The 22,673-nt window shown below is 37.1% G+C and overlaps 1 protein-coding gene across 2 annotated transcripts in view; it reads left to right on the forward strand.

The window, feature by feature from the left end:
• The first annotated feature begins 4,463 nt into the window (after window positions 1-4,463).
• Window positions 4,464-22,673, forward strand: part of Nedd1 (NEDD1 gamma-tubulin ring complex targeting factor) — a 42,116-nt gene continuing 23,906 nt past the window's right edge. Inside the window, exons 1-5 of one of the 2 annotated variants that reach the window (XM_020186911.2) lie at window positions 4,464-4,588; window positions 6,703-6,846; window positions 10,383-10,477; window positions 14,163-14,279; window positions 16,940-17,080. In XM_020186911.2, the coding sequence (XP_020042500.2) occupies window positions 6,711-6,846; window positions 10,383-10,477; window positions 14,163-14,279; window positions 16,940-17,080 (489 nt within the window). In that variant the 5' untranslated portion in view covers window positions 4,464-4,588; window positions 6,703-6,710. Of the gene's footprint in view, window positions 4,589-6,702; window positions 6,847-10,382; window positions 10,478-11,833; window positions 12,724-14,162; window positions 14,280-16,939; window positions 17,081-22,673 lie in introns of those variants that run through there. The other variant, XM_020186912.2, reaches the window with a different exon arrangement.

Consider the following 22,673-nt stretch of genomic DNA (forward strand, 5'->3'; position numbering starts at 1 on the left):
TTCTTGAGTGTAGGTCATCTTGCTTCCTTCCAAAATCCCTAGCACTCCAGGCAGTACTCATTCCTCCATTATGACTCCCCAGCGTCTAATAAATATTTGTATCACTAGTATTTGTTACCTTGGTACACACTGAACTTCTCTAAGGCAGTAATTTTGTTTGTCTTGGTGATTGCAGTACCTAACATGGTTTGCTAGGAGCTTAGAGAGCCCACAAATGTGTGGTGACAAAGCAATAATGACAGCATGACAGACCAAAGGTAAAGCTTGCCTCTGGGGAAGTGGTAAGTGGGTGGTACTGAGCAGGAAGATGGGACTATGCTTTAAAATTTGGTATATTTTAAAGCCCTGTAGTTTTATGTGCTTCTCTTTAATGTCTTTTTGGTATTCATCTCTCTCTCTAGGAATAATAACCTACAATTAAAAAAAATTAGACTCATTGACTTTGCACTATAGAACGTGAATGAATTTTCTCAACATTCTCTTCTACCCGACCTACACACATGTACATTTCCTATCTTCCTATTGACCCAGTACAGCTGCATCCTGAATTTGGTTAAATTAACATTTTATTATTTGATTTATTTTGTGGTGCTGGAATTTGAACTCAGGGCCTTCATCTTGAGCCACCCCACCAGCCCTTTTTTGAGAAGGGTTTTTTGAGATAGGGTCTCACGATCTGTTTGCCTGGGGCTGGCTTCAAACCATGATTCTCCTGATCTCTGCCTCCTGAGTAGCTAGGATTACAGACCTGAGCCACTGTGCTCGGCTTAAATTAACATTTTATATGCACACTTTTTTTTTTGGTGGGTTTTGAACTCAGGGTTTTGTGCTTGCTATGCAGGCTCTCTACCTCTTGAGCCACACCTCCAGTCCTTTTTGCTCTAGTTATTTTGGAGATGGACTTTCACTTTTTGCCCAGGCTGACCAGAATCCTCCTATTTTATACTTTATTCTGAGGCTGGGATGACAGGTGTGCACCACTGCACCCTATTGGTTGAGATAAGAGTCTAATGAATTTTTTGCCTGGGCTTTTTGCCTCGAATGGTGATCCTCCTCATCTCAGCCTCCCAAGTAGGTAGAATTACAGATGTGAGCCACTGGTGGCTGGCTTATAGGGATGCTTTTATGACTATGTAATATCATTGACAGCAGGATACATTGAATGTTATGGTTTCTATTGTCATTTTTTCCTTTCTTGTACAACTTTTTGTTTTCCTAGTGATGGTTGTTCTTTAGTTGTTTGGTAAGTTGATTGGTTTTCTAGTTTGCTATGGATTCCCTCATGAATTAAGCCCCTAATCTTCCAGCTTTGCAAATCTCTTATCAATATAGTTAAACGTGTGTGTGTGTGTGTGTGTGTGTGCACTTGTGCTTTAGTGTTTTTGACCATACCTCTTATGTAGGTTTTTTTTATCCCCAGTGGTAGTGGGGTTTGAACTCAGGGCCTCACACTTGCTAGGCAGATGCTTTCCCACTTGAGCCACTCTGCTAGCCTCTTCTGTGGTGTTTTGACCTGCTGTCTGGACTGGTTGCTCTTTAGCCCTAGTGCTCTCTTGTGATCCTGGGGTTTCCCTTCCCCAGGAATGTATAAAATGTATTGATACTTGAAAATAAACTGCATCATTTGAAGCATAAAATAGGCTTGTCAATGAATTTTGAAACCACCTTGGCTTCTCCATGACAGTCAGTCACATTTTCAGCATTACCCATCTTCACCTTGAGTCCTTTGGGGCCCATCTTTCCCTTAGCCAGGCAAGTGGTTTACTGCTGTCTGTCACTATGGGTGATTCCCCAGATCCTGGGGACTCACTTTACCCTTCTCAGGCTGCACACCATCTTCTTTTTTCTTTTATTCGTTTGTTTTAGTGAATTTCTTTTTTTTTTCTTTTGTTTTTTTTCAGATATTGTCTCACTTATGTAGGCCAGATTGGCCTTGAACTCTCCATCCTGCTCTTGAACTCCTACCTCAGCCTCCTAAGTGCTGGGATTTTAGGCCTATGCCACCACGCCCAACTTGAAGTAGATTCTTGATCAGTTTCATGGGACGTGTGTTCATACTTTACATGTCTGAAAATTTTTATTCCTTGAGTGATAACAAGGCCAGATAGTTCTAGGTGGCGTTCATTGTGCTTGGAGGAATTATAGATGCTTTGTTCCATGGTCTCGTAAATGCTCATTTACCATTAAGAACACAAACACCATTTGGGTTCTTGGAACTTGTTCAGTAACACATTTCCTCTCCGATTTTTGGGAATGTTTAAAGTCTTTTCTTCCAATTCAGTGTTCTGAAATTGGACAGGGATGTATTTTTGTGTGTCATTCTTTTTAAGAACTAACTTTGTCCTGAGTGCTGGTGGCTCATGTCTGTAATCCTAGCTACTCAGGAAGCAGAGATCAGGAGATTCAAAGTTCAAGTAGTTTGTGAGACACTATCTTGAAAGACCCTTCACAAAAAAATGGCTGGTGGAGTGGCTCAAGGTATAGGCCCTGCGTTCAAACCTTAGTATGAAAAACATACTAAGTATGAAAAACACCTGTTATTCTTTTATAAGTGAAGGACATTACTTTATTTCTTACTGATCAGGAGCTCTTAGTTCCTGAGATTTTTTGAAAATGTATAAAATGTATTGATACTTGAAAATAAACTGCATCATTTGAAACATAAAATAGGCATGTCAATAAATTTGGAAACCACCTTGGCTTCTCCATGACAGTCAGTCACATTTTCAGCATTACCCATCTTCACCTTGACTCCTTTGGGGCCCATCTTTCCCTTAGCCAGGCAAGTGGTTTACTGCTCTCTGTCACTATGGGTTAGTCAGTGTTAAATGTAAATTGATTAATATTAGATGTTGATCGTCTGACTTTGTCCTTTATTAACAATGTTTTTTTTTTAAAGACATTTTTGTACTGTTTGATTTTAATATCTGAAAACATTTTAATATCCCAGTGGTTCTTTTTTTTATTGTTTTATTATTCATATGTGCATACAAGACTTGGGTCATTTCTCCCCCCTGCCCCCACCCCCTCCCTTACCACCCACTCCGCCCCCTCCCTCTTTCCCCCATCCCCTCAATACCTGGAAGAAACTATTTTGCCCTTATCTCTAATTTTGTTGAAGAGAGAGTATAAGCAATAATAGGAAGGAACAAGGGTTTTTGCTGGTTGAGATAAGGATAGCTATACAGGGAGTTGACTCACATTAATTTCCTGTCCATGTGTGTTACCTTCTAGGTTAATTCTTTTTTATCTAACCTTTTCTCTAGTTCCTGGTCCCCTTCTCCTATTGGCCTCAGCTGCTTTTAAGGTATCTGCTTTAGTTTCTCTGCGTTGAGGGCAACAAATGCTAATTTTTTAGGTGTCTTACCTATCCTCACTCCTCCCTTGTGTGCTCTCGCTTTTATCATGTGCTCAAAGTCCAATCCCCTTGTTGTTATTAACAATGTTTTGATTACAAATTGAAATTTCTTTACCCTGTGTTTCACTTTGCCTTCTTTTACTAGATTACTTACTACACAGCATTTATCACTGTTTTTGGATCAGTTTTGCATGATATATACATTTGAATCTATTCCCTCTAATTAGTGCTTCAACCATCTTTCTTTCTTTCCTTTTTTCTTCCTCTCCTTCCGTCCCTCCCTTCCTTCCTCTTTTCCTTTTTTTTTTGTTTTGCTGGTGCTTTGAATTGAACTCACTGTGCCATAACCCCAGCCATCATGCTTTAACTGTTTCTATACATTTGTGTACAAACAAAAGTTGCTGAAAACTGGATATCCATCTGTAGAAGACTGAAACTAGATTCTCGTCTCTCACCCTGTATCAGTATCAACTCTAAGTGGATCAAAGACCTTAATATAAGGCCTGAAACTTTGAAACAACTACAGGAAGTAGGGAATACACTGGAACATACAGGCTTAGGGACCGACTTCTAAATGGAAGTCCTTTAGCCTGTGGGTGTTGCCTGGCTTGTAAGTTCCGTGGCTTCCTCTACAGAGTAACTTTCCAAACTCACAGGCATGTTAATTCCCCTTATTATGGACTTCCAGACATCTTGTACCTTTCTTTTGTAGCAACTGTCACAGTCCCCCCCTTCCCCGACGTCTTTTTTGTGAGACTGTTGTGCAGGCCTCAGTCTGCCGCTCCGTTTTCATTAAGTATGTAATTATTTATTAACATCGGCCTCCTGTCCCGGACCGTCAGCTCTGCCAGGCCAGGGCCCAGAGTTCCCTGCGCTCCTGTCCCCCTAGGCTTACACTTACTACGGGACACTCAGAGTCTAACTTGGGGCCTGGCACACGGTAGACGGCGAATAAATGAATGACCAAGGAGCAGCTGCCAGCGGCCGCATCGCGGGGACTTGCAGGGCGCCGCCAAGTTTTCGCCCTGAGGGGGACGTCGTCCTTTTAGATGCCCAGTCCCGCCCCCACCACAGCCCTGCCCAAGGGAGCCGCCGCTGAGGGCGGAGCTTCGCCTCCGACGTCACCGGGGCGGGACTTCCGGCCGCCCAAGTTTAACAGTCCAGGCGGGAGCCGGAAGCCCAGCGCTGAGCGGGTTGCGCCGTGGCCCCCTCTTGTGCCGCCGCGTAGAGGTGAGGTTCCGGAGGGCCCGGGGTCAGGCGGCCACCGCTGCTCGCATCCGAGTGTCCTCTTAATCCCCGGCCGCCCTCCAGCCCCCTCACGGGTCGGGCGGGCCCCGCACGCCGTCGGGGAGCGGCGGCGTGTTGGGCGCGGAAGTGTCCCGGGGGCCGCAGGCAGGGGTCGCGCACCCCGCCCGCCACCGCTGCACCCCCAGGCCGTCAGGCGGCCCAGGTCAACCAGGGTGGGTTGGCGGCGGCCGCGGGTGTTGCTGTCCCCCGAAAGTTTGCCTCTCCTGCACAAGCCCGTCTCCCTCTTTGTAAGCCCCGAATACGACTCTGGGCCAGCTCTGGAGTGCGTGGTACTAGGTGGCCCCAGCGGAGCGGCTCTCCAATGGAACGCATCCTGGAGAAGGAAAGTTGGAGAACTTTTATTTCAGACCAGTGTGTGGCAGGTCATCTCTCGCAGCTGCGCTCCTTAAACTTGTCCGGTCGTGTCTTGACAGCTCTGTGGGATCTTCTTTTAGGGACTGATGTAATGCCCCTCCCTATTTATGTGCGCAGATAGCAGGGGACAAACAGATGTGCAGATGGTCCCGCCCCTCGATCTGCGTTCAGAGACTGGAAATGAAATGACTCTGCCAAAGTTAATCACCTAAGTTAGGGCAGATCGTTTGAAGCCAGGTTTTCTGAACTCGGCCTCAACGATCTGTCCACTGCCCCACATTGCCCAGTAGGCATCGTGTAGGACCGAGAGGCAGCAGCAGCTTGCAGTTGTGTCACTGCGCTTAGAGATGGGCTTTCCAGCACTTGCATTGTTCCTGGAGTAGGGAACCGAGAGGGCTTCTGTTACACATGTTTAAGTCACCAAATTGAAACACTTTATAATTCAACAGGTGACCCATTGCTTGTAGTAGCACTGTGTTCATTTGATAAAGGGGCATAATGAAGCACACGAGTGTGTTTTCTGATTAAAATTTTGGCCTTACTATAAACATACAAAGCTTTTTTTTTTTTTGACAAAACTTTCTGCAGTTTACTAAGCCTTTAGTTTGTCCTCTAAATTGGAGTATATTAGTCATAAATATGGTATTTTGTGGATGACTGTGACCATTATTTCTGTGCAGCACTTTTGTATTGTCCATACTTGGCTGGAGTGAGAAGTATATTCATATGTCCACTTCTCTCCCATGTACTTTTGAGGATACATTTTTTCCTCACCTGTCATTATATACGTGCTACTCTTTAAAGTGACTACCTAGAGTAGCTTCCTTGCCTTCTATCTTTTTGACTGCTATGGTTTGTGAAATCACCTAGTTAGAATTGTGTGTTTAAGCAACATGCTGTGAGTATATACTAAAAGTGAATGCATCATAGACCAAAAATTGGTATAGGGTCATAGTGGCATCTCCTTTGGCCATAGTACTTATTTTGAGTTATTTGGAAAGCTTGAGATGACAGAATTCAGACTTACAGGAATGCAGGTCTATCATATACTTAAAAAAAGATGAGAAGGTTGCTTTTTTACAATTCTTGGTTTAGTCCTTATAGTGTGAGGAGGCAGACATTATTCTGAGAACAAATAAGAATTTCAGATAGTAGTAAGTGCCATGAAAAAAATGAAATTGGCTAATGGAACATAGGGTAACTGGCAGAGGGCTCCTTTAGTCACAGTGGTGGGGCATGGCCTGAGCTGAGACCTGAGTGATGTGGGGGAGATGGCCTTGGGCAGTCTGAGGAACTGCTCAGGTGGAGGGAGCAAATGAAGACACTAAGGTGAGAATGACTTGGCCTTGTTGCATGAGATAGAAACAAGGTCAGAGGCTGTTGGCTTCGGGAAAAGAGGTAGGAGAGTTACATAGGGAATGTAATAATCTGTTGTGTACAGCAGAGTAAAGAGGTTGGATTTTATTATAATTGCTGTAGGGAACTGTGGGAAGTGTGAACTGAAAATATGTGATCCGATTTATGTTTCAGAAAGATCACTCCATCTGCTTTGTTGTGAATATACTGTTTGGAATAAAAATGGACAAATAGAGTCACTTCAGATTAGATGCTTTAGTTCAACTTTGAAAAATTTTGCATATCCTTAATTGCTTTTGAAATATGTTGTTGTAAACTTTTTGTAGGTTCAGCCATGCAGGAAAACCTCAGGTTTGCTTCATCTGGAGATGATGTTAAAATATGGGATGCTTCATCTATGACGTTGGTGGATAAATTCAACCCCCACACATCACCACATGGAATAAGTTCCTTGTGTTGGAGCAGCAATAGTATCCTTTTGTTATTGTTGTTTTTAAGAAACTACTTTTTATTAGGGTTCATAATTAATATCAACAAAACTTTGGCATATGATTCATAATGAGAAGTATATTTTGTGTGACTACCATAGATAAAGTGAAATAATAGTTTTTAAAAAACAGTACATGTGAAAGAACTCTTGATTTTTCTCTGTTTTATTTTGAAAAATTTTAGTTGCAACACACTTCAGAAACATTGCAATTAAAAAATGTATGTTAGTCTGTAATCTTGGCTACAGATTTAGTTGTGTTATTAGCAGTTTATTATTTAACTGAATGGAATAAGGTAGGTGTTGGCGGGAAAACTTCCAAAAGGTTTTAGAATGACTTTTTGTGTCTACATTTGGATATTTATGAATGTGAGCTGGACGTTAATGACAGAACTTGAAGGAAGAAGGGGAGGAAATAAATTGTCTAATGTTCCTATGTTACTGATAGTCTATTTGTATTTCTCTTTGTTTCTGTGATGAAAATAACATACTCATACATATTTAAATTGTCTAGATTGAATTTTCCTAAACTCTTCTGGGTTGAGACTTTCCTGTGTTGGGAAGCTCTTATATATGGGTATAATAATTGAGGGAGCAAAGTCTGTAAACTAGGGTTTCTCAGCTTTATAATGTTGATATTTTGGGTCTGATAATTCTTTGTTTGGGGGGCGTTCTCCTATGTGATGTAGGATATTTGGAAGCTTTTCTGGCCTTTACTCACTAGATGCCAGTAACCCCCGGTTGTGACAACCAAAAAGGTCTCCACATTGATAGAATCACTCTCAGTTGAGGACCACTGCTGTAAACAAAGTACACTTATCACTTGTCTTTGAAAATATTCTGTATCATTGCTATGCTAGAATTACTCTTTTGTGAAACATGCACTGTTTTTTAAGAACTGTTAAGTTTTAAGAGTTGTCTGATCTTATCAATACTAAAGCATTAATATTCTACTTCCTGATGGAAAATATCAAAAGATTTAAAATATGACTGATTCATGAACAAAAATATTAGAATTTTTCATGTTCAACATCTATTCTTGCAAATATATAACAAGAATGACAAATTTACTCATTGAATTTATCTCTTTATCATTCCTTGATTTTCTATTAAAGTAGTAAAATAAATTACTTGGGTGTTCTATTAACCAAACCTGTGATAAAGTGACTACATTTTTGAAGGACCCTCTAATGTGTAGTGGAAAAAATGTTTTAAAGAGAGTGGTAAATGTATGAAGTTGTTCCTGTCCAGTTTTAGATTTTCATTATGTTTAGAGCCTAAGAGAAAAGAAACAATTCTAAGGTGGAGATATGAGGATCTTGGTGTGAGACCAGCCGAGCCAGAAGATAGCTGGAGACCCTATCTGAAAAACAAACAAAAGGGCTGGAAGCTGGCTCAAGTGGTAGGGGTTCTTGCCTAGCAAGTTCCAGGTTCTGGGTTCAATCCACAGTACTGCAAAAAAAAAATTCTTAGTAAGATTATTTTTAATTTTTGTTTCAAGCAGTTTTTACTAAGGACTGGCATTTACTGATACACTACTTATGGTCTGTCAAGAAACCGATGTGGCCATGAAGTTAGTGGCATGTGACTTTTGGACAATGGTCTTATTTCTGTATAGTTTTCTAGTAATAGTGGATGTATACTGAAAGCCTTCGTGTAGTTATATTCCTAATAAGACTTTGATTTCTTCCATGGAGGTTAGTTACTAAAGAACAAAGAGTTCTGAGATCCAGCAACTTGGGGTACCACAGCATAGACTCCAAGAAGAGGATTAATGTGAGATGGCAGGGAGGTTAATTTCCCTTCTCTCTCTCTCTCTCTCCCTTTCTCAAATTCTTCCCTCCCTTAGGTTATGTTCCTCATTTTTGATTTCTAAAACTGTAAGAGAAATTTTAAGACTAACTACGTTATTCTCTGATATTACCTTCTTTTAGCTCTTCATTTTCTGTATTCTAAGGAGTAAAGAAGTGGTAAACAGGAAAAAGTCAAGGAAAAGAAAGTGGTTTCTTTTTCTCAATGTTGTACTATGTTTGTAGGAAAGACTTTGTTTCCTTATAATGAGATACAAAGATTACTTTGTAATTAGTAGTGAAGTTAATGCTCCTCATGCCATGGTCTGCTGCATAGTGAAAATGTACAGGTACCTAAAATGTAAAGGCAAGTTGCATGTTAGGATCCAATGGCAGGCCATTGATGACTGGACCTAGGTGGATTTTGGTACCATAGTGATTTATTTGATGGTTCCAGAAAAAAAAGAAATGATTCCAGAAATTGGAGGAATTATGGACTCTATGTTTTTATAATGACCAGTTAGTTCAGATAGAACCTGAGACATTACCTGAAGACTTCGTTCTTGAAATAGAAGATGACACTTGATCCCTGACTCCAGTGGAGTTAAATGTGAATAAAACTAGATTAACTACTTTGCCATTAAAAAAAGATTTTATTTGAATCATGTAATAAAATTGCAATCTATTGCTTAGTCACAACATACCTGAATGTTATGAAAACTACCCAAAAGTAGTGTAGTTAGAATTGTTTAGTTTTTCTCCATTGGTTCTATACATATACTTTACTTGCTAAAAAGCATAAATTTAAATCAGCATAAACTGACATTTTAATTTATCACTGAAAAATCATACACTTGGTTATATTATTGTATCACTTTAGTTTTAAAATAATTGTTTTGCATTCACTAATTCATGTATAATTTATGTAAAATGAGGTAATTGTAATTTAAATTAAGTTATATTTAAAGTTAAAACTCTTCCATAATATAAACATTTATTATTTAACCACACTTATTTATATTTACTGCAATTACTGTAATATTCATTCCTAATACATTTAAGATTAAAACATTCTATCACAATTCCAGTCCTGAGAAAATACCAGTCTTCATTTTCTTACTGGAAAAATTAGGAGAGTGGTAGAAACTTCTCAGCTGAAGTTGTGCCAAGCACGTGGCTTAATAAGTAAGTATTGTAGATGAAAATGCTGATTGATGTTTTCTGGTGCTGTTTTTTATCATGCTCTCATTCTGAAAGGATAAAATTAGACCTCTGGTCTATCCTAAAGAGGGAGTAGTATTTCACATGGGTTAAATAGCTTTCAAGTGATAGCATAGCCAGAAGGGATAGTTGTTCCCTACAGTAGTAGAAAAGAGATTACTAATTAGTAAGCAGAGCTATTTTTGAAAGCTAATATGTAAATTATATTCCTCTACTCGTTTGCATTTTTTTTTTTTTTTTGCAGTACTGGGGTTTGAACTCAGAGCCTATACCTGGCATCACTCCACCAGCCCTTTTTGTGAAGGTTTTTTTTTTTCCCCCCAAGATAGAGTCTCATTCTCATTGGCTTGGGCTGGCTTTGAACTGTGATCCCCCTGATCTCTGCCTCCTGAGTAGCTAGGATTACAGGTGGGAGCCACCGACACCAGGCATGATTGCATTCTTATAGTAATAGCCTAGTGTTATAGATGTTCATGGATTGTTTGATGCTCCATAACTCTTCATTTAGATAACTTTCTAGTGACAGCATCTTCCAGTGGTGACAAAATAGTTGTTTCAAGTTGCAAATGTAAACCTGTTCCTCTTTTGGAGATTGCTGAAGGGGTAAGTGATTTAAAAAATGTTTTCTATTTCAGTTAAAAATCTTAGTTTTCTTTTAGTAGCAATGGCTTACTTACTATAGTGCTTGCAGCTAAATGTAAGGTATTTAAAGCATCATTCTTGGCCTAAATTAATTCAGCTTACTGAAATGTCTGTAGGTAAAATAATATTGAAACCTAGGGGAATAATTGAGGTTTTGGATTTCATTAAGTAGGTACTCACTCTCTGTTATTGGGTCCTGGTCAATGTCTAGTTTAGGCTTATGTCTCAGCTAGGTCACTAAGGTGGCCTGACTATAGGAACCTTCAGGATGTAACTGTCCTTACTGTGGACCCATGACCATCAGCAAACGACCATATCTGATGGTAGCCCTCTGCTTCTGATTCTGTTTGTTTTGGATTGACAGTCAGTCCAAGCCTCTCTCAACCTCTCCTTGAACAGGATGGCTTTGTCAAAGTGAGGTTTGGTTCCACAGTACATAAGTACAGCTCTCATTGCATATTGTTTCTTTATCCTTTTGTTTTGTAAATTAATCCCTCTTAGGATAATATTGGCTTCCTCATTTCTGTTCATACAAACTACTTGAAAGCTATTTTTTTTTTTGAAGTAGGATAAGGTATAAATAAAACAGTATAAATAGTTGGTTGCTCATTCTTAGTTTCATAGTTTTCATAGCCTCAGTGTCCCTTCCAACTCACACATGGATGCTTGGGAGGAAAGAATGTCTCCTAAGGGTAGAAATGGAGTTTGAGGCACTCTATGTATTCAAATGAAGCTTAGTAAAATTGAGGCAGAGAATGAATCTGGTTAATAAGCACTTTTCAAGAGCAGGCAAAATAACCTAGTCACCTTTGGATCCTATCAAACATGGTTAACAAACATTTGTTGAATTTATTGTCAATTTCAAAACAATTTTTTCTACTTTTACTGCTATATATATATATATATATATATATATGGTTTTATGCATTGTTTTAGAATTAGTGAATCAGTGCCTGGGTCTTTTTATTTTTAAAGTATTTTTCTTCTTTATACTTTTGCATTTTAAATCTTATTTTATACTTTAAATTAACAGATGATATTCACAAGTGTGACACAATTCTAAGGGTTTTGTGAATATTTCAGTTAGTTGCTTTAATTCTTAGGTTTCTTTCCCACATTTAAGATATAATGTGGGTAGATAAAAGTGAGATCATCATTATTCTAGTTTTAAATCTATATTTCTTTACTTACAAAAACATTTCACAAACATCGGTGCCTTAGCCTTTATTAGAATTTCTTGTAACATACTAGTTTATTGACAATTTATTTTTATTATTTTTATGGGGTACAAGACCATTCATTCATGTACTATTTGAGGTTTTAGGTTTTTTTCTACTTGTGAAAATAAGATTCCATTCTGCTTATTTTAAAATTATTTTTAGAGTGGGACTTTAAGTCAATTTTTTTTTTTGATTTTCTATTTTGCCTCTAAAGTAGATAGAATGGCATTAGCAGTGTGATGGATACATTAGGCTACTAAATAACCTAGAAATTTGACCATCTGTTATTTTTAAATTTTAAAAATTATGTCTTTATTTTGTGTCTTGGGGGTTACAGGATTCTGTTAATAGCCATACAATTTCTATTAATTATTAAAGTTCATTAGCTACATTAATAATACATTAACATAAAGAGATCTTCCAGTTATAAATGTGTTTTATTCTGAACTTTAATAATTATAGTTGTGGCCATTGGCATCTTACACCAGTCATTGGTAGATACCATCATTGCCTCTTTTCTTTAAAGGTTATTTTGGTGGTTCTTAGCAAACTGCCCAGATTTACAGTGACAATCAGATTCTAAATCTTCTTAGTATCTTTAGACCAAAGTCATTTCCTGGAGTGGTACCTACAAGAGAATTACAGCAACTATATTAAAACACTGATGTAATGTGCATCCTGTTATTTTTGTATGTGATAGCTGATACTCTTGGTCAAGAGGTAAAAGAAAGCTTGAGTAGTCCAGAAGGAATGGGGGGAAAAGGGACTGTTGTACGAATCTTTGGAGCAGAGAATGTTTTGGGGAAGCATGGATACCCATGAACAGTAGATCTAGTCCTTACCTTTTGTTTCTCAGATGTAGAAACTTAGACTCTGAAACGTGAGGTGACTTGCCTAAACCTGCATAGCTTGCCTTTTAACTAAGTCATGAAATATCCCCTTTGGACTTCATTTCTCTATTTTTTTTCCCATGGCATTCAACTTGAGGTAAGAACAATTGGCATAACTTCTTAGCACTTTTGTAGGATTAATATTTGCACTCTACTGTGTAGCATGGGGATTGATGATACCACTGGGTAGGTGACACTCAGATATTCATTTTGAGAAGAACTTGGTAACCTATTTTTAGCCATTTACTCTATAAATACTTACTGAATATGAAATAACCTATAAGCAAAAATATCTGGGTATTGATAAGTTGTTATGCAGAGAACTAAAATAAGATGTTGTGATAGTAAGTTACATGAGTTGGCCAAGGGAGGTTTCCCGAAAAGGTGGCATGTAAGTTAGTATCTGTTGACCAGAAAACATCATCCAGACAAACTTCAGGGAACAGCTTTCCAGGCAAGAAAGGAAGCTATATGGATAAAGTCTTGAGGGAAATACTGTGTTTAAGGAATGGAAGGTCAGTAGAACCAGAGAAGTCATGGGTGAGAAAAGAAAATGACAAGACATGAGGTAGGCAGGAACCAGATGAGTAGGGCTCTGGGAGGCAGGTTAATGGATTTGGAGTTTATTCTAGGTGTAATTGGAAGTCATTGAGGATTTTTTAAACAGTTTAGGACTTGCTCCGGTTTACATATTTTAAAGTCCATTCTACTTAGGGAAGATAGAATATAGGGAAGCAAGAGTGGAAATAGGGAAACTATTTAGGAGACCACTGTCATAGTTTGGCAAGATTTGGATTTGCTGTGGATAAAGGGAAGTCCATGTGGAGTTTATTTTAGGGTTAAAGTTTATAGAACTTACTGATATATTGGGGGGGGGGGAGGAGAATAAGGAATTAAGGCTTATTTAGTATTTTTATCTTGAAAAAAACTGTATGATGTACTTATATGAGGAAGAATGTGAGGTCAAATTAAAAAAAATTTTTTTTTTGGTATTGTTTGGGATTTAATACTTGCTAGGCAAATACTGAGGTCAGGTTTTGATGACATGTTTGAGACTTGGGCTCCTGAGGGTGAGATTTGCTGGGAGATTAACAGCAAGTATTCTGACCTGTGTAAAAAACTTTCTCAGCTATAAAAGGAGGGGTGTAAACTAGAAACTCTTTAAAAGCCCTTCTCTTTATCATTTTCTGAGCTGGGGATTGATTTTAATTTAAGACATTCTGTGGAGCTACAAGAGCAGCTTTTACTAAGGGGAGATACTAAGTGCAAATAAGCCCTGCTGGTGTTTCTTAAGTCTCATCTGTCACCACCCTTCAGTGGAGGAGAATGCTAATCTGCTTGATTTCCTTGAAGTCTTCTTGAAACTCCTTCAAGCCCATGCACACGTAAGATAGATAATGAGAGGTGCGTTTTTAGTTATAAGTATTAGCATCTTTATATCATGTAATTCAACATATTTATCATGCTTACTGTTGAATGAGACTTCATAGCTCTGGGATCTGTCAAGCTAATTGTTTGTTTTTGTTTTTTAAATAGCAAAAGCAGACATGTGTAGATTTAAATTCCACATCTATGTACTTGGCAAGTGGAGGACTAAATAACACTGTTAATATTTGGGATTTAAAATCAAAAAGAGTTCATCGGTCTCTTAAGGTAAGCAATTCTCTTTTAAATCTTTACAGAATGGATATCACACAATATGTTTAGTTACCAAACTTTTCTTTAAATTTGAGCTTTAATGATAAAATTAAAATGCTTTAAAATCAAAGTGAGAGATTGGTTAGGGGAAATGTAGGTGCTGTTTTTTTGTCTTTTTTTCCTTCATATATATTATTAATGCATGTTGTCCATGTTTAAAACTTTCTGCTTCATTCTAGTCTTGAGTGGACTGCTTCCTTCATTTTTTTTTCAGGAGGATGGTTTTTGTCATCAGGGATTTTTTTTAAAGGTACTTTGGCAAAATGAGAGTGGTTCTGGGATGATGATGTTCAATCCAGTTACCAGAATTGGTATTTGCATTCTTAGTTCTGTAGTATATCTGTGGTTATGATAAATTTTTGAAATTTTATTTTTCATTGTGTTGCCCTTTTATTATTTAGAAGTTGATCTTTAAAGTTTTTTGTTTTAAAAAAAGTTTTAATGTGCAAAATGTTTAAAGTTGTTTATGTACCTATATGTATGTCCACACATAGAGATAGAAGTTCCTTTGACTTATTACCCATGTTCCCATCATCTGACATCAGTGTCCATCAGCTTATGAGCAATGTTGTTTTATCTGTGTTCTTGCCTGTTTTGATCCTTCTCTCCAGATTATTGTGTAGCAAATACTCAGCATCATTTTGTTACATGCCTTCATGTCATTCAGAGAATTCTTACCAAGAAGTGGTATATTGAACAGTGGTTTTCTCTTAGCTAAATCAATATGTAATTCTATAACTGCTGTTTTAAAGACTTTGGAAGTTCATTATTTTAGATATAGCTAAACTTTTAGAGTCTTTACTCTAAAATCTGTTTTGGAAAAAATGGTAATTGATAGGATGCAAATGCAGATACTGTTTATTGCTTAGTCTTGTAAATTATGAAATATTTCAATTAGAGCTACTTAGAAGGCTGTGCCTATTTTGAATAGTGTCTTACAAAGTTAGATTAGAGTCTGTGGCTGATTTTGTCACATACTTTAGGAGCTTCCTTGCTTGACAAAGTCTGCTCATTTTTCCATTCTCAACTTTCTCAGCTACTGTACAAAGTTTTTTTCCTTCTTATTGCTTGAAATTCTTAGAACCCTTTGTTTCCTCACTCACTCAGTTAAGAAGTGTTTGACCAGTGGTGATAGTGAGAAGCCTTATCTTTTGAATCCCTTTTCTATAGTCTTCTCTCTCCTGACATAACACAATTTCTGGCACTTGGTTGGTGCTTAGTAAATGTTTACTGAATGACTTATTTTCTGCAGTTGAAATAAGGAAGGTACCTGTCCCTTTACAAAGTTATAGAAATTCTGTTGGACCCCATAGTCTTAATTTCCCAAATGGAAACAATGTACAAAAATGTCTGTTATTCCCCTCATAAGACAGTTTTTTCTCAGGCAATTGTGTCTTTGATAGGAAAGGAAGAAAATGTAAAGAAATATCTGAAAAATGCCTAAGAACCATTTGAAAAAGTTGTAATGTATATACGATATAATAGCTACTATTCTTGATATTACATGAGTTTCTAGGTTCTAAGCATAGTTTATCTTAATTAAGATATGCCACCAAACTACTAAAAACTACCCTAACCCTAATTAGCTTTCTGTGTTCCTGCTAGACATCTCTAATTTGATGTTTAGAAACAGATGTGAACTTCACACTTCGATTTACTCAAAGTGACTTTCCAATTGAATCTGAGAGACAAATCTGGTATAGGGGAAGAACATAGGCTTTGGAGTTTGACCTAGAATTGGATCCTGGCTCTATCACTTGATAGTTTTGTGAGCTTGCCACTCACTGGTTTCTTAACTTTTTTGTGCCCCATGTACCCTTATCTTTATATGGGCAAAATGACCTTATCTTTTGGGATTTTTCTTAGGATTAAATAGTAATATACAAAGCTCCTAGCACTAGAAAGTGCTCAGCAAATGTAAGTAGCTGCTATATGATCTCCCAAACATGGCTTGCTTGTTCTTTCCCCTCCCATTTTGCAAAACCTGATTCTTTTCCTGTTTCACTAACCTATCTCTTACTTATTTTTTTTGTTTTTGAGATAGGGTCTCACTACATAGTCCTTGTTGGCTTTGAACTTGTGATCCTCAGCTGAGTGCTGGGATTACAGGTATGTACCACCATATCTGGGCCTTATTCCTTCTTTAGGGTTGAACTCTAGCTTTGCTTTCCTCTGTTAATTCAGTTTACAGTGATACAGAGACACTTTGCCTCTACTGCTTGGCATTTGCTTTATCATTTTGTGTTAATTTAAATGTTTTGTCTTCTCAGTTGAAGGTAATACTCAAGGGTAAACTCTTCTGATAGTGAATTTGTGATAAATGTTATTTGTCAATGGGAGTCAATTCTTTAAGGTGGATATTTAGCAAATTACCTTTCCATACTGTCTCATAAAAATAAATCTGTTTCCCAAAAAGTCTTGGTATCAATTATATAGTTTCTTAGTCACTCGAGTAATTTTTTCGGTGTTTACTATAGTTTCTTAATCATATGAGTAATTTTTAAAAGCTATTCAGGAAAATGTTAATGTGAATATTAGATTGACAAACATGAAATAGAAAATGGGCCGTTTAAAGATTATGGGCAACTGTTGTTACTTGGATTTCTCTCCTCCAGGATCATAAGGATGAAGTAACTTGTGTAACATACAATTGGAATGATTGCTACATTGCTTCTGGATCTCTGAGTGGTGAAATTATTTTGCACAGTGTAACCACTAATCTGTCTGGTACTCCTTTTGGCCATGGTGGTAATCAGGTACAGTTTGGACTTTTTAAAAATAAAGTTGATAAGATTTTTAGTTATTTTACATAAGACAGTGAATTTAAGTAAAAATTTTTTTAGATTGTTTTAAATTTGTATTTTGCTTGCTGGAAAAACTTAAAACTTCTGGCTAGTTTTTAATGGTCATGTTTAAAAATGTTAAAGTAAGTTTAGTACATATTAGATTAGGGTGCTTACATGAATTCAGGTTTGTAAATGAATAGTTGTATCCTCCTAGAATATAACTATATTTTTAATAAAATGCAGCTGGTTGGTAATAGGGTAAACCTGGAAGATGGATATTAATCTTTCTGTGGCATTTTTATTACAGAAGTGTTGTGTACTTCAGACTATCAGCTATGAGACAAACTTATGTTCATAATACTTTTTAGTGGATATGGATAATTAAGAATGTTTATACAGAGGGTAATTGAGTTTTGTGTTTATGTTATTTTAAGTATATGATAGTTAAAGAATCAAAGGTTATTCATATATTTTGGGTTGGTACAGTAAACATACGAAGAAAAATTAAAAATTTTCTTTGTAAAAAATTAGTCTATTAACATTTTTCTTAAAACAGTAAGAAGCTTCTTAAGAAATCTAATTCTTATCTAACTTTCCACAAAATTCTTTACCAGAATTTCCAATAAAAGTGCATCTTCTTTTAGGATAAACTCTTGCTGTTCAGTGATATAAGAAAGAGTAAGAAGTGTATCTCTGTGAACTGCTTCTTCTCTTTTTTGGTAATCACTTTGGCCATAAGTATGAGAAGTTTTTCAAAAATATGAGAAATCTTCATTGTTGGAAAACTTTTTATATCATTATTTGAATAACATAAAGTTTAAAGAAAATTTAACAGCTATTAAAAGCGTATAGGAAAAAAGCTTTTTCCAAGTTTCATGTAGATTAGGAATAAAGGACATAGTGTTATTGTGAGTGATTATTGTAAAACAGTCATGGTGATTCAGAACAGTTGAAAGAAAACTACCCAACTGAATATTGAAGGAGGGAGTATTTCAGGTGGGTTAAGGCTTAATTGACTCTTGTTTATTTTTACTATGACAATATAAACTAGCCTTTTTGCCAATTATTTGATGCTAAGTTGTACGAGGGTTAGTTCTTTACATGTCCATAGTTGGAACCATGGCTTACTTCTTTGTCTTTAATCTATTGTCCAGCTTTGTGCCTTACTTGAAAAAGATGCTCCATAAATATGTAAATATATGAATACATTTAGTCAACAAAGCTTTTAAAAGGCCAATATAGAACTTTGAGAAGGGATATTTTGTTATTGTATTCACTTATTTTTGTTTCCCTGTGGTGCTGGGGATTGAACCTGGGGCCTTGTGCGTGTCAGGCATGTGCTCTACCATTGATTTACATCCCCAGACCTATTATTTATTTATTTAGAGACAGGGTCTTACTCAAGACACCATAAACAGCTTCAGCAATGGGACAGGACACAAAATCAACTTAAAAAATCATTAGCTTTTCTATACATCAACAATGAACAAATTGAGAAAGAATGTATGAAAACAATTCCATTTACAATAGCCTCAAAAGAAACTGAATACCTAGGAGTAAACTTAACAGAGGATGTGAATGACCTCTACAAGGAGAATTACAAACCTCTGAAGAAAGAGATTGAGGAAGACTACAGAAGGTAGAAAGATCTTCCAAGCTCATGGATTGGTAGAATCAACATACTAAAAATGGCTGTAGTACCAAAAGCAATCTACATGTTTAATGCAATTCCCATCAAACTCCCAGTGACATTTACAGAGATTGAAAAATCTACCCTAAACTTCATTTGGAAACATAAGAGACCTCAAATAGCCAAGGCAGTTCTTAGCAAAAAGAGCAATGCTGGAGATTTCACAATACCCAATTTCAAACTATATTACAAAGCAATAGCAATAAAAACAGCATGGTACTGGCACAAAAACTGGTATCAAGACCAGTGGAACAGAATAGAGGACCCAGATATGAATCCATACAGCTCTGCCCACCTTATCTTTGACAAAGACGCCAAAAACTTACAATGGAAAATAGCCTCTTCAACAAATGTTGCTGGGAAAAGCGGTTATCTGCCTGCAGAAAACCGAAAGTAGATCAATGTCTATCACCATGTACTAGTATCAACTCAAAATGGATCAAGGACCTTAATATCAGGCCCCAATCTGACACTAGTACAGAAAGGAGCAGGAAATACTCTGGAAGCAATAAGTATAGGCAAGGACTTCCTCAGTAGAACTCCAGCAGCTCAGCAACTAAGAGAAAGGATGCACAAATGGGATTATATGAAATTAAAAAGTTTCTGCACAATAAAAGAAATGGTCTCTAAACTGAAGAGACCACCCACAGAGTGGGAGAAAATTTTTGCTACTAGCTATACATCAGATTGATAACCAGAATACACAGGGAGCTTAAACAACTAAACTCCCCCAAAATCAATGAACCAATAAAGAAGTGGACAACTGAACTAACAGAACTTTTTCAAAAGAAGAAATCCATATGGCCAAAAAACACATGAAAAAATGCTCACCATCTCTGACCATAAAGGAAATGAAAATCAAAACCACACTAAGATTCCACCTCATCCGTTAGAATAGCTATCATCAAAAACACCAGCAACAACAAATGTTGGCGAGGATGTGGGGAAAAGGAACCCTCATACCCTCATTCACTGCTGGTGGGAATGCAAGCTAGTACAACCACTTTGGAAAACAGTCTGGAGGCTTCTTAAAAAACTAAGCATAGTTCTGCCATATGATCCAGCAATCCCACTTCTAGGGATATACCCAAAGGAGTACGACTCAGTACTCCATAAGCATCTGCACACCCATATTTATTGCAGCACTATTCACAATAGCCAAGTAGGGAAACAGCCAAGATGCCCCATTACTGACAAACGGATTAAGAAAATGTGGTATTTATACACAATGGAATTTTACTCAGCCATGAAGAATGAAATCTTGTCATTTGCAAGTAAATGGATGGAACCGGAGAACATCATCTTAAGCGAAGTTAGCTAGGTTCAGAAGTCCAAAAATCATATGGTCTCCCTCATATGTGAACTTTAGATCTAAAATAAATGTAATACTATTGGACATGGGTCACATGCTAAGGGGAGAATACATACAGGAGGAATAGGGAAAGGTAGGAAACCCCAAACTTGAAAGTGCTTGATGTCTCCACTGCAGAGTAACTAATTCAGTAACCTTAAAACAACAGAGGTCACTGTGGGAAGGTGACTGGGAAGTAGTGTAGAGATCTGGTAGAGATGAATCAGTTTGGGTTGTAATACACATGTGCATGGAAGCAATGCTAGGAATCTCTCTGTATAGCTATCCTTATCTCAAACTAGAAAAAACGCTATGTCTTTCTTATTATTGGTTATGTCTTCAACAAAATTGGAGAAGAGGGCAGAACAGGTTTTGCCTGGAAGCTAGAGGGCGTAGAGGGAGAGTGTGTGGGGGGAGGGGGGAGAAATGGCTCAAACAATGTATGCACCTATGAATAAAAGAATAAATAAAAAAAATCTGAGGCAGGGTCTTGCTATGTAGCTCAGGCTGGGCTTGAACTTGCAGTCCTTTTGTCTCAGCCTCTCAAGTGCTGGGATTACAGGTATGTAACACCACGCACGGTGGAAAGGGATATTTTATATGGAGGAATCACATAAATAAAAGTAAGAAGAAAGGAAAGTGTATAGATTCTATATAGGGCCTGATTAAGAAAAGATTGGAAAGGTAAGTATGATTATAGTGTTGATGTAAGAGTTTGAGTGCTGGATACAAGATTTGACTTCTCTTTTTGAAGGCATTTAGGGAAAACAATTTTTAGTTTATTAAATGGGAGAATCATAGAATCTTGAACAACAAAAACCCTGTTAGAGATAATGCCACTTTCCGCATTTTTAGGGAGGAGAAGTAAATTTTTTCACAAGACGTGTTTTTTAGACTGTATTAATATTGTCAAAAAACAAGTTGTTTTCTTCTTTGTGTTTTTTAAAATTTGTGTTTTATTAGTGAAGACAGTCTTAAGTTCATTGAGTTTAGAATTAATTGTGAAAAAATCATATCTAGTGATTAATTCTTTGTATATTAGGAGCATGACATTTATAAATTTTGTACTGGCTTTTTAGTAACATTTAACTTATCTAATATACTACCATGTATGTTCTTATACTTTGGTTTTTATTGTGTCTTGCTAGTTTTATTAGCTATCAGTTTTTACATTTTAAGCACTGTGATCATCAATTTATATTTCATTCCTATTTAATCTTTGCTACTATTTTGTGGATTGTATGTTATTCTCATTTTATAACTGAGAAAAAGAGATTCCAGGACTTTTAGTTCACGTCAGTCTTTTTTAATTGTTATGTATTAAATTGTATATAGGAAGGGGTTCCATAGTGACATTTCCATACGTGTGTATACTATACTTTGATCATATTAACCCCTTTATTACTCTTTCCCCCTCCTCCTTCCCCTTTTCCTTTCACTTTCTTAGTAACTTCCCTTTTACTTTCATGACCATGGTTGATTTGTTTTGTTTTCCCCTAGCTTCCACAAGGGAGTGAAAACATGATACTTTTCTTCATGGCACTGGTTTGTTTCACTTAACATGATGATCTCTAGTTCTATCCATTTTCCAGTGAACAACATAATAATTCCTCTTTAAGGCTGACTAAAACTTCATTGTATAAATGTATTATATTTTCTTTATCCATTGTTTTGCACCAAGGCTGGTTCCAGTTTGGTTTATGAATAGTGCTTCAGTGAAAGTGCATAGGTTTCTCTCGAGTAAGCTGGCTTTGATTCTTTTGGGTATATACTCAGAAGTAGTATGACTAGATAAAATGAGAGTTCTACCTTCTTCCTGAGGAACCTCCATACTGATTTCCATAGTGGCTGGACTAATTTACATTCCCATCAGCTGTGAATTGTCCCCCTTTTCCCTAGTGTTGTCTCACTTCCACCTGCAGTCTTCTGCATCTTCAAACAGCATTTGTCATTATTTGTTTTCCTGGTGATGGCAATTCTGACTAGGGTGAGGTGGAATCTCAGTGTTGTTTTTGCATTTCTCTGGTAGTTAAAGATGTTGAGCCTTTTTTTTTTTTTAATTTTTGTTGGCTATTTGTACTTCTTTATTTGAAAAGTGTTCAGTTCATTCACTCATTTATTTATAATTATTTGTAATTTTTTTTTTTTTGCAGTATTGGAGTTGGAATGCAGAGCCTACACATTGAGCCACTCCACTAGCCCTTTTTGTGATGTTTTTTTCCAGTTAGGGTCTCGAGAAATATTTGCCCGGGGTGGCTTTGAACCACGATCCTCCTGATCTCTGCCTCCTAAGTAGCTAGGATTACAGGCGTGAGCTACTGGTGCCCAGCTAATGTTTTGAGTTCTTTCTGTATTCTCTATGTTAATCTGTTAGATGAATATCTAACAGGTATTTTCTTTCATTCTATAGGCTGTTCATCCTGTTGATTGTTTCTTTTGCCGTGCAGAGCCTTTTTCATTTGATACAGTTCTATTTGTCAATTCTTCTTATTTTCTGAGCTATTGGAGTCCTATTCAGAAAG

The sequence above is a fragment of the Castor canadensis genome, chromosome 8 (genome assembly GCF_047511655.1).
Source record: "Castor canadensis chromosome 8, mCasCan1.hap1v2, whole genome shotgun sequence".
Classification (NCBI taxonomy): domain Eukaryota; kingdom Metazoa; phylum Chordata; class Mammalia; order Rodentia; family Castoridae; genus Castor; species Castor canadensis.